General features: G+C 39.6%; 1 protein-coding gene across 1 annotated transcript in view; it reads left to right on the top strand.

Moving 5' to 3' along the window:
- Positions 1 to 17,469, top strand: part of ITPR2 (inositol 1,4,5-trisphosphate receptor type 2) — a 474,341-nt gene that overhangs the window by 108,149 nt on the left and 348,723 nt on the right. Inside the window, exon 10 of the mRNA XM_040642268.1 lies at positions 12,604 to 12,648. Coding sequence (XP_040498202.1) covers positions 12,604 to 12,648 — 45 coding nt within the window. The remainder of the gene's footprint in view (positions 1 to 12,603; positions 12,649 to 17,469) is intronic.

The raw sequence follows: 17,469 nt of genomic DNA, 5'->3' as shown, positions 1-17,469 counted from the left end.
ACTTTTTTGAAAAATAACACTTTGATGCAAAATTAAGCAGTAAGGTAGAGAGTCTTGTCTAAAATAAGAATTAGATGTCCTAAAGGAGATAAGAAATTATCTTATATTGGATCTTGGATTTTATGTTAGTGACTCTTCCTTAAGTTACTTCAATCTGTGGCTGTTTTAACTATTGACATTCTATAGAAAAATGACATGATTATACATTATTAGTTTTCTTAGTTAATTTCTGCAATTAAAACTTGTATCATTGAGGGGCGCCTGGGTGGCTCAGTCGTTAAGTGTCTGCCTTTGGCTCAGGGTGTGATCCCGGATCCCTGGGATCAAGCCCCGCATAGGACTCCTCCTCTGGGAGACTGCTTCTTCCTCTCCCACTCCCCCTGCTTGTGTTCTCTCTCTCGCTGGCTGTCTTTCTCTCTGTCAAATAAATAAATAAAATCTTAAAAAAAAAAAAACAACTTGTATCATTGATACATTCAAATGACTAAATTATTGAGAATTAAATTGTTTATTAACTTTAATGCAGATCTAAGACCTCAATATATAAGGGAATTTATTAAAAGTTGAGAAATAGAAAGCAGTTCATTCCTTGAAAAGACTTTGAAAGACTCTTTATTCTGTCTTTAGAGAATATGACTTTAAATGCCAGATGCTGTTTTGTCCATTAAAGAGTCTAGTGTGCTTGGAGGATCTCTTCCCTGACCTTTAATACTTGAGATAACATCTTTTTTTATGGCAAGGTGAAAGAAGGAGAATTAAGCATTAAATACATCTCTGAATATTGAAAGCTAGGAATTTATTTTCTACTGATTTTAACTAGTAAAATAGAATGGGTGCCTCTGTGTAGTATTCTGCCATCAAAAGAGAAATCTTAGCCTCAAAATACTGGCATCCATAGGTTAGGGTTTTATATTTCATTTGTCAGCTAAGGCCAGGTAAGATCCTGGTATAGACACATCTCAGGATGTGTGTGTCCTACTGGTGTGAAAGTATCTACAGGTGTGGCAAAGTCATAGTTGTTGTAAATGTCATTGTCACTTGATAAAAAAATTGACTTCCAGTTCCAATTCCAAACAGGTGGAAATTAGCCTCTGGCAGCAGTTAAAAAACAATATTTATACTTTTATTATTTTGCTTTTTAAAAATGCCTAGGTCTTTAATTTCAAATCATTCCCAACATTTGGATTTGTAACTTCCTAGCCTTATTCATTTTCTTGTATTAAACCCTTATTCATAGGAGAGAAAGGGCTCCATGGCTTTTATTTTACTTTTTAAATTTTATCTTTAATATTTAGATACTTCTTAAAAAAATAAGACACGCACCATAGGATGTTAAAAATGCAAGAGTTGGGAATAATTTTAGAATTCATAGCAGCAACAGACATCCTCTTTAAGATTTCATACCATCTTTAATATATGCTTTTTAAATGACTGATAAATGCTCAGCATGGTAGAGAATGCTGCAGGTAGAGAAGGAAACAGAGGAGTAAGTCTCTGCCCTCAAAGAATTGACCTCCTAGTTTGGAAGACAGTCTATAATAAATGGCCACAGGATGGTCAGTGGGCAGAAGCATGTCAGGCTGCTTATGTGTGTAGGTCAAGTTAGGTCAGCATGAAATTAGCCAAAGAACGTTCTTGCTTGGGGTGAACTTTTCCCTGGTTCTCCAAGAAAGACATAGACACAGATTGGTAGAGAAACAAAAGGACGATCATTGTAGAAATTGCCAAGGAGACATGGACAGGGCTGTGGAATGTCCAAATCATATGCAGACAATGGAAAAAGGGAGGCCTGGCTTAAGGAAGGGAGTTAGAAAAGGAATTTATTGAGTGACAGATCCCTTTGCTTGAAGATTTTGATTGAAAGGTTTGGATTTGATCTAATTAGTAAAAGGAATAAAGTTTGAAGTAGTTACCTTAGAGGCTGAGGCTGGATAGCTGTTTGTAAACATTTGGTAGAAACCAGTGATGTTCCTAGAAAATCTAATTTCTGCCCTTGAGGAGCTCTCAGTGCAGTGAGATAAGTGTATTACAGCAGTAGGAATAGTGCCGTGCTTATGGGGAAGCACTAAGGTGTGGGGGATACAGGGAACGGTGAGGAGGCCAGAGGAGGCGCTGCTTGGTGGATGGGTAAGGCAGGTTGAATCACAAATGTCAAGCAAGGAGGATAGAGTTTCAGAAAGGAGAGAGTGCTACCGAAAAGGTCAGGAACAAAATGTATTTACAGCATTTGGCAAGAACACAGTCATTTGTGATTGAGAGCATTTTTAGTGGAAACCAGAATCCAGGGGGTGGAGGAATGACAAGGAAGCCAGGAAGCGGAAGTAGGGGTGGACTGATTTTTCATATCAGGGCTGTGAAGGAGGAGGAACAGTAATAAAGGGACAACAGTCCTGTTAGATAGGGTTTTAAAGGTATATTTAAAAAAATAGGATGAGAACAGAGCTGTTTTTGCATTAAAGGGAAGTTCCAGCCAGGGGAGCAGGATCTGGCCGTGTGTTGCTCTTTTCCCTCAGCCTTTCCATTCTCAACACACATATTGATAATTTGAAATATTACTTTAATGTGCTTGAGGCATTTCTGGTAAATTGGGTTATGTAATTCTTGAATTGCCTTTGAGTATATGGTGTTTATATTGGGCAGTGTGGCAAAGAGAGCCTATTGTAGTGGGGAAAAAAAATCCCATGTATATGACGCACAATCTATGTGAATTAAAGCACATATTTAACCGCTCTGAACCTCAGTTCCCTTGTGTGTAAAAAAGATGATAGTATATATTACATGGGGTTATTTTGGAATTAAGGAAGATACGGAGTGTTCAGCACCTTGCACATAAAATATATTCAGTAACTATTAAGTCCCCTCACTTCCATTGAGAAGGGGACAAAAAAATATGGAGTGGTGTTTATTATTACTCTCACTACTTGTACTGTTATTATGATTACAATTTTTATCCAGCAGTGGTATTTTTTTGTAAGCCAGGTGACCGAAGGGGGGTGGGAAATTTAGGGGCTCACCACTGGATACCTTGTACATGGAATTTATATCCAGTAAATACTAGATAATGTAATGGATGAATCAGAGAAAGAGACTGAGGCTGTAAATCCAATCATTTCACTTTACAGAAAAGGAAACCCAGGTTCAGAGAGGCGATTTACTTTGCCCAAAGTTCAAAAACAAGGTAATGACAGTCTTTGCGTTCAATGCCAGACTTGCGTTGCTTCATCTATACCAGTGGTTCTCAGCCTCGGGTGATCCTGTCACCCAGGGGCTATTTGACAATGTCTGGAGGCATTTTTATTGTCAGAACTGGGCAGAGGGAGCTGCTGGCATCTAGTGGGTAGAGGCCAGGGATGCAGCCAAACATCCATGCACAGGACAGCCACTACAACGAAGAATTATCTGGCCCCGAATGCCAGTAGTGCTGGTATTGAGGAACCCTGACCAATGTCACACCAACATTATGCAATTGTTTATTGACTGCGTACTGGGTGGAGGCACTATTTTGATACTGTGAAGAAAACTGAGGCGTTAACACTTTGTCCTTGTCCTTTGGGAGTTTGCAGTGTAGAGGAGAAGGACATTAATTCAGTCCCTGGGACATCTCCTTTGCAGTTATTTCCAGCATGCATACACATCTGAGATAAACGATTTTGTGTAACGTTTAAATTATTAATATCCATAGATGACCACGTTAAATGTCACAGTGAGTTTAAAGGGCTGCAATCTTAAATCTAAGCACAAATGAAAAAAAAAAAAAGACCCTCAAAATTGTACTTATACATATACTTCCTACACCTGATATTCTATTTTAACCAGTACTTACAGGGAGGCCAAGTTTTTGAGAAAACTGTAATGAGGCTATTGCTTGTGTAGCAATGAAGGGGACACTCTCCAAAGGAAATTAGACCATTTCACATGCTGAAGCTTCGGAGTCTAATTATAGAGACAAAGCACATAAACTGCAAGCTATTTAAGAATAGCACCATAAATATGGTGCTATTTTGTGTCAGGGAGTTCAAAATTTATTTTTGAGAAATACACAATGCTAGAAACTCATGGACAAAACGTGGAACAAAGTATTTAATTGTGAATTAGAGAATGAAGCCGTTTGTGGCTTTGTCAGATAATGCGTCCCAGAACATTTACAGTACCGTATTGTTAGGCTGCCTTCCTGCGATGTCAGTTTCTGTGGGCCGCACAAGAAAGAAGGTAACATGAGGGGAAGCAACATAAACAGCCATGTATTTTGCATTGAACACACAGCGCGGTTGTAAGCATACTCATTGCCATTTGCCCTGGGTCTTTGACTTGTAGCACCTTATCGGTGCGGAGAGCTCCCACCCACATCGATGGGGGAGAAAGTAATTTTATTATATTTTGAATGGGATAATATGGGAGTCTCAGCAAACCGTTCCTCCATAGTCATGGAGCAATTATAAATCAAGTATCACAATTTCTGATCTGCGGCTTCTTTTTTTTTTTTTTTTAAAGATTTTATTTATTCGACAGAGATAGAGACAGCCAGCGAGAGAGAGAACACAAGCAGGGGGAGTGGGAGAGGAAGAAGCAGGCTCATAGCGGAAGAGCCTGATGTGGGGCTCGATCGCATAACGCCGGGATCATGCCCTGAGCCGAAGGCAGACGCTTAACCGCTGTGCCACCCAGGCGCCCCAAAATACACATTTATCTCACAAAGTTTTCTTTTTTAAGATTTTTTTTTATTTATTAATTTGACATAGAGAGACAGCCAGTGAGAGAGGGAACACAAGCAGGGGGAGTGGGAGAGGAAGAAGCAGGCTCCCAGTGGAGGAGCCCGATGTGGGGCTCGATCCCAGAACACTGGGATCACGCCCTGAGCCGAAGGCAGATGCTTAACGACTGCGCCACCCACGTGCCCCTGATCTGCGGCTTCTACATTTTCTTTCTTTGGATGTTATTAAAGACATAAGGATCCTTTCCAGAACAAGATCGAGTAGCAAATAATGTCATTTGTTAAAGATTTCATCATTGTCCTTTCAAAGACAACTAGCTTATTTGTTTGTAGATACGCCGGACTTCCACCAGATGGCAGTAAACACTTATTTCCTAACTGTGCAACAGACTGGGTTTAATTAGTTAGTTAAAAACTTAGTACTCAAGAACCTAACTGTGTAACAGACTGGGTTTAATTAGTTAGTTAAAAACTTAGTACTCAAGAACCTAACTGTGCAACAGACTGGGTTTAATTAGTTAGTCAAAAACTTAGTACTCAAGAACCTGTACATCAGCGTAGAATCTTATGAATATTAGGGTTATAGTTTTAAATATCTCTGTATACATATATATAAATAAATGCAATGGGAGAATATATATACCAGGCCCTCCACATATACGTGTAAATGCTGTATATCAAAATATAAATTGTGCCTGGCACATATAAGCATTTAATAAAGGTGATTTTTGCCCTTCTTTTCTTTTCTAGACCTGTCAGTCAGAATAATAGGTTGTCTCTTAAATGCCAGGCATTGGAAAAAAGAACATATATATATATGATTATTTAAAAATATACAAGCGATGATTTTAATGTTATGTATCATAAAAATTGATCAAAATACACTTCCTCGTAAAAAACTAACATTTTTGTTTTAAGAAAATGAGCATATATTGTGGACTTAGAAGGGTTCTGTTTCTTGCTATTGTGTTAGGTGGAAAGTTGCAGTTATCTTTCGTTTGCGGTACAGTCATGGTTTTCACTGCCTATGTGTTTATGATATTTCTCTGTCCCTCTCTCTTTCTCTGCCACTTCTCTATTCTGACTTGTGACATTCTCTACTTGACTCCTTCCTAGCCCTCTTTGGCCATTCTAATGAGAACTCCCTTCAAGGGTTGGTACTGGGTCTTTGCTCTTCAAAATCTCCCTGTTACTCACTCCCGTGCCTGCAGTGGGCCGGGGATTTGATCTCAGATATTCCACTGCCATTGAAACTTAATACCTATATACCTATATCTAAGATTGAATTGTTTCCCCATCAAACAGTGCATTTTCTTAGTGCAGTGTTAAAAAATTGAGAGTTGTGACAAACATATTTTTCTGTCTCCATTTACACATTCCAGTTCTACTGACTCTGTCTCAGTAACATCTTCTGTGTCTGCTTTTTCCTTTACATTTGGCATGATTGTTTTTGTCAGGGCTCTGCTACCTTTTACTAAAACCACCACGCTTGGTTACTTTGCCTCTTTCAACCCCTGTCTCCATCTCCTACTTACCATGGCCAATTGGGGATTTTTAATGTAGTGTTTTTGCAAACGCTTCCCCAGTGATACTCAAAATCTTTCTGAAGATATAAACCCATGAGCCTATGGTTTAAAAGTCCCGTTGGTCTGGGCTGGCTTGGGTGCCACCTTGGATCCCACCCCTCCTCTTTATGGAGGCAGGAAGGAAGTAACATGGTATCCTAGCTAAAGGATATAGCTTTGGAATTATTAGATTGGTGCTTCCGAGTGACCCTCCACTCACCAGAGGTGTGACTTTGCACAGAAGCCTTCACTTGATGTGCCCCAAGGGCCTCATCTGTAAAGTGGGGTGAAGAATCCCTCCTAATAGAAGAATCTCTCTTAATAGGGGGTGCCTGGGTGGCTCAGTTGGTAAAGCGTCCAACTTGGATTTTGGCTCAGGTCATGATCTCAGGGTTGTGAGATCGAGCCCCGAGTGGAGCCCCTGCACTCCAAGCTCACCAGGGGAGTTGGCTCGAGATTCTCTCTCTTCCTCTACCTCTCTCCCCCGCCATGTGCCTGCTCTTTCTCTAAAACAAATAAATAAACCTTTTTTTTTTAAGGAAAGAATTCCTTCTAATAGGATAAGTGTAAGGGGAAATGAATTAACTTTTAAAAGCATATAAAAAGTATTCCACAAATGATGTTTATGGTCTTCTCTGAACAAGTCTCATTTTCTTACCTATGTCGCATTCACTTCCCATGCACTGCCTGTCTTCCCCACTCCTTTCTTTCTCTGCCAGTTATGATTCTACCCATCCTTCAAGGCTTATCTCAGATGCTACCTTCTCCATGAATAATTCTTTTTTTTTAAAGGTTTTATTTATTTATTAGAGAGAGAGAGAGCACGAGCGGGGGTGGAGGGGCACAGGGAGAAGGAGAAGCAAGCTCCCTGCTGACCAGGGAGCCTGACCTGGGGCTCGATGCCAGGACCCTGAGATCATTACCTGAACCAAAGGCAGACGCTTAACTGACTGAGCCACCCAGACGCTCCTCCATGAATAATTCTCGAATAAATTTGCCCACCACAGATCCCTCCTTCCTCTGACCTATATTATTTATAAATTATTCATTCTTGTCTTGTATCTCTTGTCACACTCTATTTTGTATTACAACTAACTATATTTATGTCTTATTTTCCCTCCTAGATTGTAAGGTCTCATGGTCAGGGACCATATTATCTTCATCTTTGCCAAAATACCCTATGCCACAATGCTTTGCCCATTGTAGATGTTCTATTAATGTTTATTGAATAAATGATTGAAGAGCATATTAGAAAAGAAAAAAAAAGATCTCTCTCTAATGCCAGATTTATAATTTATTTTTTAACATAAAGAAATATTTCTTTTAAAGTCCTAAAAGATTCAGGGATTTTTACATGACCATGTCTTTTTTCCCCTTCTTTAGAAATAATATATTTTTGGTTCATCCTTAGTCTAATTACTTTAATAATTACCGCTCTTACTATATTCAGAGAAGGAAAGCAGCAGTGTAATTAAAACATACATTAAAGCATATAGTAACTTGGTCTTCAGTTAATATTGGTGAATTTATATAGGCATAGATATATTTGGTGGCTTCTCCTCTCCCTCCTTCTTCCCCTCCTCTTCCTCCTCTTTCTCCTCATAATTATTATCACTTTAATGAATTTACTAAAGCAATAACTCCATATTAATTATTAAAAAAAACACATTACAGCTGGAGAGACACAAGATGAGGCCAAATCTAACTGATAGCACCATCTTTAGTATTGTTGCCAAAGACATGAATATATAAAATTTAATGACCTATAATTAGTATGATTAGGCTTTGGTCATAAACTTTTCTCGTTTAACAGATGAGGACCCTGAGTTCCAAGGTTTGGTGACCTTTCCTAAAGCTCATATCCATGAGCTCTTCCCAGGGTAGAGCCTGGAGTCCATTTCCTAGACTTCCCTCAGGGATTGAACTTAGGGATTGAAATGGGTGACCCCACGTGGGTGAAGTATGTGAAGATAGAATTTCAGAAAGTAGCGTTGTCTTTGGGATGGAATATAGCTTACATTTCAGAGGGCATACATGATTTTGTATTTGACCTAGGTATGTTAATTCCTGTTCATTTACACATTTTAGTTAGGATACATCATGGTTTCCAGCATGAATTCCCTTCACAGTGTCTGTGACCAACTACTCTAATGCTTATTGAATGAACGCTTTGACCGTAAGGTATATGGTCCGTGGCTAAACATGCTGCATATCTTTTGGAAATAATTTAGCTATAATTTTAGTATGGCTATTTTTTTAACTTGAAAAAAAATCTGAATTCTTCAAATTGAAAACAAATTAAAAAATGCAAAACAGTAATGCTGGACTAAAATAGCTGGATAAACCCTTCCCGGGCACTGTGCTGGACCTGTCATTACTACCAAGGAAAAGTGTGTCTTTTTGTGTTTAATCAGTACACAGGAGGCCAATTAATTCCCTATCTGTTTTGCTTTCTACCTTTCACTCTTGGATTCCAAAAGCAAGAATAATCCTGTTGTGGAATTAATTCTTTTATTTATAATTCAAGGGAATTTAAGGAGGCTGAGATACATATCTCCAAAGAAAAAGAAAGTTCTGCCTCAGATCTCCCCAGTTGCTGGCCTAGCACTAAGAGCAACTTGTAACTGGATTCCCCTTTTCTTGCCCCCCTCCTCTGCCTCCCATTGTTAGTCAGTTTTAAAACCTGAGAGACTCCTCTCATGTGACTCTTGGGCTGGGTTCTGCTTTCTATCCACTCCCCTCTCCTTCCTTGTACCTCCAATTTCTGATTTGTTTAACCGCAGTTTAGTTTTATCTGACTTCAGAATTTGTGTAAATGGAGTCATACAGTATATGCCTTCTTCCACTTATAATATTTTTTTTCAATTTTATTTATTTATTTATGTATTTATTTATTTTTAAATTTTACACTTTATTATTTTTTAAATGATTTTTTATTATATTATGTTAGTCACCATACAGTACATCCCCGGTTTCTGATATAAGGCTCGATGATTCATTAGTTGCGTGTAACACCCAGTGCACCATGCAATACGTGCCCTCCTTACTACCCATCACCAGTTTATCCCATTCCTTTCTTTATCCCTTTCTTCTCCTACCGATCTTCCTAGTTCTTATGTTCCATAGATGAGAGGAATCATATGATAGTTGTCTTTCTCTGCTTGACTTATTTCACTTGGCATTATCTCCTCCACTTATAATATTTTAAAATACTAATATATAATTGACATATAACCTTTTATTAGTTTAGATGTACAACATAATGATTTGGTGTGTGTCTATATTGTGAAATAATTGCCACAGTTAAGTCTAGATAACATCCATCACCACATGTAATTACTGGATGAGAACTTCTAAGGTTTATTCACTTGGCAACATTCAAACATGCAGTACGGTATTGTTAACTATAATCGCCATGCTGGGCATTATATCCTCAGGACATATTTTCTTATAACTGGAATTTGTACCTTTTGACCACCTTTACCCATTGCACTCATGCCCCATCTCCCACCTCTGGCAACCCACCAGTCTGTTCTCTGTAGCTATGCGCTCAGTTCGTTTTAGATTCCACGGGTAAGTGAGATCTTACAGGTTTTGTCTTTCTCTGACTTATTCCAGTCAGCACAGCGTTGTCAAGGTCCATCCATATTGTGGCCAATGACAGGATTTCCTTCTTTTTGATAGCGGAACAGTATTCTGTTGTGTATATTTTCGAGGTCCAGCCTTGTTGCTGTGTCAGTATTTCATCATGTATATTACTGAGTGGTACTCCATTGTTTGGTTATGCCGCATTTTATTTATCCATTCTCCTGTTACATGGTAAGCATTTTTGTCTAAACCTCATTTCTGGCTCTATTTTATGTCCCTATCATTGTTTTTCATTTTGTCTCCCCTGCTCATTGTCCTCCAATGATTGTGTCAGTCTGTCTTAGTTGGTTTTCCTGGGGTATGGTAACCTGTGCATACCCAGTTCTTTAGCTGAGCAATGTATTATCTTTGATCGTCGCTTGAATTCCACTAATTTTCTCTTCCTTTGCAGTACACTCGTCCTCCGATAATTGATAGGCCTTTCTCCGGTCCTCCATGACTATTTGCTTTTTCCTAATTTTTATTTCTTTATACCTCTCCTCTGTACTGAGAGACGGCTGTCCAATTTGTTCTATGCATAGCATCGCTCATTTCTTGCAGCATCAGATGTGCTTGCTGCCAACATGGAGTTTGATTTTGTATTCGTGTTTTCATTCTTAGTGAAACCCTCCTTAACTTCTTTTTATAATTCTTTGTATTTGTGTATTATTATTTATGTAATTATTTTTGTATTATTTTTTCAGCTGTTCATTTTATTCTGTTGCCTTTACATAGAGGAAATGTTGACTTACACTTTCTTGAATATGCTAAACCATTTCCTGAAAGTCAATTTTGCATCATACCATAGAAAATATTCAGAAAGACTCGGAATATATATATCAATATTTTTAATCAGTCCCTGTTGTTTTTTCTTTCCTTCCTTCCTTACTATCCGCAGACAAGTGGGCTCTGTGCAGAACCAGATGGGTTGAGTGGATGGTCATTTTGTTCTATTTTTTAAAGTACTTTTTTTGTTTTTTGTTTTTTTTTTTAAAGATTTTATTTATTTATTTGACACAGAGAGAGAGACAGCCAGCGAGAGAGGGAACACAAGCAGGGAGAGTGGGAGAGGAAGAAGCAGGCTCCATTCCAGACCGCCGGGATCACGCCCTGAGCCAAAGGCAGACCCTAACGACTGAGCCACTCAGACGCCCCTATTTTTTAAAATTCTTGATCCTTTTTCTCAGTCGTCAGCCCTAGGGCCCACTGAAGGACACACTGCCAAGCGTAGGTCCCACGTCCAGCAGATGGCGACTCCACCCAGCTGGGCTCTGTGGCACTTGCTTCTCTCTCCTACCCCTTTGCTATTTCTACTATGTGAGGCAGTCTGATTCCCACACACAAAGCCACTGTTCTTGGTCTTCTCTTTCTCCAGGCCATGCTTCTCGGAAAGCCCTCTGCTGTCATCTGCCCCCTTGACTCTGCCCATTTGTTTTCTGAGCTTTGTCACATCTCTGTGGTCATAAGAAGACAGAGGTAGCTAGCGGGACAGTGGATGGGAGTCCTGGGGAGACAGGGTTCAGGGCTCCTCAGCGGTACACACTTCTGTGTGGGTTTTTGGTGGGCAAACACTCGGGGTCTCTGAGTGAATGGACAAACAGTGGCAGCCACAGCAAGTATCTTAACTGAGTTCCCCAGGCTGTTAGCTTGAAGTGAGGTGGAGGTATGCCGGGAGAGAAAAACCGAAGACATGTCTGCTTCTCCCCCAGCACCAGCTGCTCTGTGAAGACCGACAGTTCATGGTAGATTTGGGTTTAGGTTGTTTCTCAGTCTTAGTTTTCAATGAGATTCAGACTTTTTTGTTTTGTTCTGTTTTGCTTTTGATCCTTTTCAGCGCCTTCATTGATATTTAGTAATAAAGTGAGCGGACATTCCTCAGAACTACGAGCCAAGTGTTATTCTGAGAAAGACTCTTGACCTTACATTTTAAATTGGTGACTTTAATGCCTGGGGTTACATATTATAGACACCGACCGATTCATATTAAAATGGTTAAAATCAAGTGAACAACTCATTATTGAGAGAGAGACACCTTATAAGTCTCTTGTTTTACAAATTATAAGCTAGTTATTTCAGTACAACGCAGACGTCCTTTTGGGACTGTTGTCAGGTAGGAGTTGGGAGGTATGGATTCGAGCAGCTGGAAATGCATGGGCCAACACTCAGCATATCCAGAACTCATCCATCTTTGTTGGAATGACCCCCAAACCCCACAACACTCATGCACTAACCCTCATATCCGATATATATATCTGCTAGCTAGCTCTTCTTTTTCTTGATTTTTCTTTTCTTGTGTATATAGCATGTGGAGCATGACTTTGACTCATTGTTACAAAGACTTTCCTTTGGTCTAATTTAAAAAATTGAGTTATTGGTTTATGGTAGATTTTGTGGTGGGCAAAATGATGAATTCTCTTGAAGGCTTCCTCTGGATGTGAGATTGTCAGCTCTCACTCGTTCAAAGATGTCAGCTGTTCTAATATAAACAAAAGCCATAAATGTGGCATTCTAGCTCATGTGTCCTGCAACCAGAGTTTGAAGGTAACGTTTTAAATTGTAATAGTTGGTAATGGTTTCTTTCTTAGATTTTTTTTTTTATATTGAATTTAGTTGAGGGTATAATAGTGAACTGGATTAAAGACCATTGGTCTTGTTAATGTGCTTTATGGAGAGATTCAAAACTATTTTTTTGTTTTTTAGCTTAATCCTGATTATCGAGATGCTCAAAATGAAGGAAAAAACGTGGTGAGTGGAATTGTTTTTTTCCCCAACAAATTCCAAATATATTGTTTATATTTTATATGAACAAACTGAGAAGTTAATAGAAAATTTGAAGACTAGGGATTCTGAGAGAGATTCTCTGACTAGAGGCTATGGATCCGAGATAAAAAGTAAAACGTGATATGGCTGACATTATAAAAAGATGTCCTGTAATGGGTATTTAGGGAGATTTCTAGCAACTTGGAGGCCATTTATGATAGAACACTGAAGGCAGTGGGCATCTGGGAGATATGGTGGGTCTTGGTTTAGTTTTCAGAAGTGCATAGAAGTTAGGAAGGAGAAATTGAATTATGGTATGATATTAAAAGATATGGGACAATCCTTTCCGACTGAAAATAATTTGGGTTCTATTTATGGGGAGAAATTGAGGCATCAAACAACTGTATGACTGATTTTTCTGATATTCTAAAGCATGCTTCTCAGAAAATCTCAATCTTATTTTAAAGCCAGTTTTCATTAAGATATTTATTATTCAGTCTGCTCTTTCATCATCGTTTGTAAACAAGAGGACTGTATGACAACAGCATGACTTAATTTAATAGAAAATTCCAAAATTGAGGATATTTGATGTGATACAGACAAAACCTGGTTGAAGGGCTGGGTTTGTATACGTATCTATATATCTCTATATGTTTTAGCAATTTAGCTAGATATTTTGGTGTAAAATAGAAACAGTCTATAATTTAATTTTCTTAGGAATTTAGCAGTCTCTTTTGGAATTGCTAAGAATTATTACTGCATCATTCAAAATTCTACCCTTTGGCGGAAAGGGTTGGACTATTTAATTGAAATGACCACTGTCTTTGCATTGGCTCTCAGCTTTATGTTTTATGAGGGTATTGATATGGGGGAAGTGAATCAAATCAGAGTTTCTGGACCTGAGTCAGTCCTGTTTGACTTCTTTCTCTCTCTATCAGGTTTACAATAGAAATAAAGCTGAAGTATCAAGTCATTGGCTCAAAACTTTAATTTGTGTCAAAATGTCCCTAAACACAGAAGGAGCCTTCTTAGATCGGTTGAATCAGTCGTTTCTAATTCCGTTTTATCTCCCTGTGTGGACTCTTCTCTTCTTGGTTTTCAAACAGCTAGCCCAGGATTGTTGGGTTCTTATTTTCCTGGGATTTAGAAAAATGCCATCCATAACCTTGTTTAAAATCTGAGTCTGTGGTTCTTGCTATAAGCTGGTCCATGGTCTCTAGCCAAAGACCACCAGGAACGCCCCTGTTCTTGAACAAGTGGAGTTAATTGCCTGTTGCATTTACACCCCCAGGAACTGTGGGGCCTCTCAGAGGGTGTTAGAAAGAACCTATGGTAGGATTTGGGCTCATATAAGATGATTTTTGGGGAGGATTTAAGAAAGGGGGATTACTGTAGATGGGAATGTTGTCAGGAAGAGGAAGTATCTTAATGCATTTTATCTAGGGGGAGGGCAGATGAGAGTCAGGCTGAGGCTGTAAGGTTGTAAGTCCTAAAGAAGCAGCACTCCTTTTATGGGAGTGGGATCTTAAGTGGTTTTTATGGCTTGGACAACATTCACATTTTATCGGTGTTCAGACATGATTAGGGAGTGGCGTTGTTTTGTCCTGATCTGTTCTTGCCACGGAGCGGCTGTGTCTGATGTCGATGTTCTGTGAAATCGTCCATGTTCACAGGGGGACACTCGCCTGTCCACCAGCATCGGGGTGCCCCTGGGCACACTGAGCCTGCCTGATCATACCAGGCCAACCGTCGAATGTCAGGGGTTGCTTTTTCTCTTTCTCACGTCCTTTTTTAATGATATTCTACGTGACTTCAGCGTTGTGTAGAACCAGGGGAGTTCTGCTTCTCGCACCACCATTGACTTGTGTGGCCCTGGACATGTCAGATAGCCTTCTTGAGACTCCGTTCCCTGCCCGAGTGATGGGCTGAGGATGTTTGCCCTGCGTACGTCACCTATATGCCATGAGGTTAACAGTCCATCAGATAAAGGGAAACTTTTGGCATAAAAGATGTTACTAGGCTAAAAACATATGTCGTTTCTATTAGAAGGGCATCACTGCAAAGCTTCAAATTGTGCAATTGAATTACATCTCTTTGCTTATCTCCTTTCAGCTACGTGCTGTGTGGTGATGCTGCCCGTGCTTCTGGGCGGAGTGGAGTGGGAGAGAGAGAGTAGGAAGGTTTATGAAGCAGCACAGCGAATATAGGGAATGAATCCATGAAGTTTACTGTTTGTGTCTGTTGAGCTTTTAGTTAGACTTCATAGACTTTTTTCCTTCATGTTCTGAAATACAAGTTCTTCATTCACCTCTAAAGGTGAGAAAGAGCACTGTTCTGTGAGGCAGTTGTTACCAGCAGCACCGTAATTGCGTATAACACCGGTGGGTCTGCTTTGCCGTCGAAGTCTACGGCTGGATCTCAGCTGCCGTCTCAGGGAGAGGTCCAACTGGAGACATTTGATTTCATTTTCTTTTTCTATCCTTAATCCCTGGCTTGAAAGTAAATAAAACTGAAAAGATGGAACAGTAAAGCTAACGATATGGCTTCTCATTTTATAGACCATTTGCCACCTAGCAATAATTACGTTTCTGTCTAAAAGAGAAAACAAAGGAGCAGTTAGAGCTTAGCCTGTGAAAAATGAAATCAATTTCCCCAAACAGAATGCTATCTCACCTCAGATCTGGGTTCCAGTAACACGGAGTTCACTGTGACCATGCTAATTATTTTTCTTTCCAAATTTTCCCTTATGTTGTCTACTTAATATCCAGTTAATATTTTTCCTGTAATTTAGAAACCTTTATCAAAATGTGGCTTTCCATTTTTGAAGTCTCAAAGGTTAATGCATGGTGCCACTGAAATGAGGTGGTGTGTGTCAGAGCTCCCATTAAGACCCAAATTGCTGTATTTATTCTACAAAGGAGCCTATTATTTCCAATCTTATAAATGTACAGCATCCACAGGGACCCTGTAAACATTGGAACTGTGTCAAGCCCAGCTGGGAACCTGACAGTCATTAGTTTCTTCTCCTTGAAAGGCTGCATCTTTTCAAATGGCTCTTTGAAGGGGATTTTTTTTTTTTTTTTTGGAATAACACCACCCATTTTCACATTACCGTATTGATGCAGAATGTGATCTGATTTTTCAAGGGAGTGTCTTTGTCTATGCTGGGGATTCTTGACCTCAGCAATACTGATATATTGGCCCAGAGAATTCTTTGTTGTGGGGGGCTGTCCTTTGCACTGTAAGATGTCTAGCAGATTCATGGACTCTGCTCACGAGATGCCAGTTGTGGCCCTCCCTGCCCCCAGTTGTGACAACTAAAAATGCGTCTGAAAATCGCCAGATACCCCCTCTGGGGTCCAAACTCTCTGCCCATTGAGAACCACCAGTCTTTGTGCAGAGACATACGTAAATAGCAGTGTTCCAGGAACCATGATACGTGGCTGAAACGTATTGGAAAATTCTATTTTATAGACTTTTTTTTGGGGGGGAGGTGAGGGGACTAGATTATGAGCGAAGACTCCCAAAGTTCCTTGAGTTTAAACTCTATATTCATCAGTGGTAAGTGATAAGGAAAAGCACGGAAAAAGGGTCATAGTAGGAATGAGTTTAAGAGTAACAGGTTCTTAAGGAGCGGGGCGAGAGAAGAAGTGTCTGCAGCTTTAAATGGCAGGGTTATGTCTGTTACATAAAGTCAGCAGTGAGAGCCCAGGAGGGTCTGACCAAAAACACAGATGCCTGCACATCATTATGCTGCCTTGGCTGTGGCCACACGCAGGTCTGCAGCAGCCCTGAAAATGCATACATTCTTTCTTACAGAATGTCTCTGGCTCCTAACAACAGAATTGCAACGTGATGTCTCTGCTAAAAATTCGATGACTCACAAATGAGTCAACAGAGAAGGTGTTACAGGAGGCTCACGGTTGTGCCTCTACTGGCAAGCCCCAGGATGGGCGGGAGAAGCCAGGGGAAGCCAGGAGAGCCATTCGCGGATGCGGCTGTTTTTTCATAAGAGGATTTTTGACTTGTATAACCCGAGAGGCTGTGTGCCTTCCCTTCCAAGTGAAAATGCCAGTTTTATAAGAGCCCAGTGGACGAGGTTAACATTCTGAGGCTCTGCATTCCCTAAATGCAGGGTTTTGGATAGCTAGCTGATATTAAATCTAACACCTGTTTAAGCTCTGTTGTACCTTAAATGTATTTTCATGATGCAAGAAGGGAGGGCATTTTGCTTCTGTAATTCTCTGTGGGGAACTGGTGTTTTCGTCCCTTGTTTCTTACTTAAAAAAAGACATGGGTTTATAAACAAAAGCCACAGGCACACAATTTTGAACAGAACTGCCTTCATATTATAGGAACATAATACTGATTTTTCTTATAGATTGAAGCTTGATCCATGCATTTAAAAAATTGTATATTTATAACTCATCATTCATGTTTTATTGTTTACAGATTTTGAGGGGCTGTCTTGAAATTTACTGTGGAGCTGCTTATGAAGGAGAGTTTGTTAAGCAAATTAACAGAGTATGAGGATTAAAAGCAAAATGTATAGCACTGCTTTAAAAAACTGCAAAAGATGTTAGAAATTCTTTTCACCCATAAATAATTTTTACACTGTTTATAAATGGAATTAAAGCTCCCCCCCCCCCCGGGACCTAAGCAAATTATTTAGGGGTGTGGTGGTACATTCCACTCCTCCTATGTAATTAAAATTAAACCACAGGTCTTAAATAGTATGAGTAATTCAGAGTGACCTCTTTTAATTAGCCCTAATAAGTGAGGTTTTTCTGTTTGGAAAAAGATGTT

This window comes from Ursus maritimus, unplaced genomic scaffold (genome assembly GCF_017311325.1).
Source record: "Ursus maritimus isolate PB19 unplaced genomic scaffold, ASM1731132v1 scaffold_26, whole genome shotgun sequence".
Taxonomy (NCBI): Eukaryota; Metazoa; Chordata; class Mammalia; order Carnivora; family Ursidae; genus Ursus; species Ursus maritimus.
Note: the sequence above shows the minus strand (reverse complement) of the source record. Positions and strands in the feature narration are given on the sequence as shown.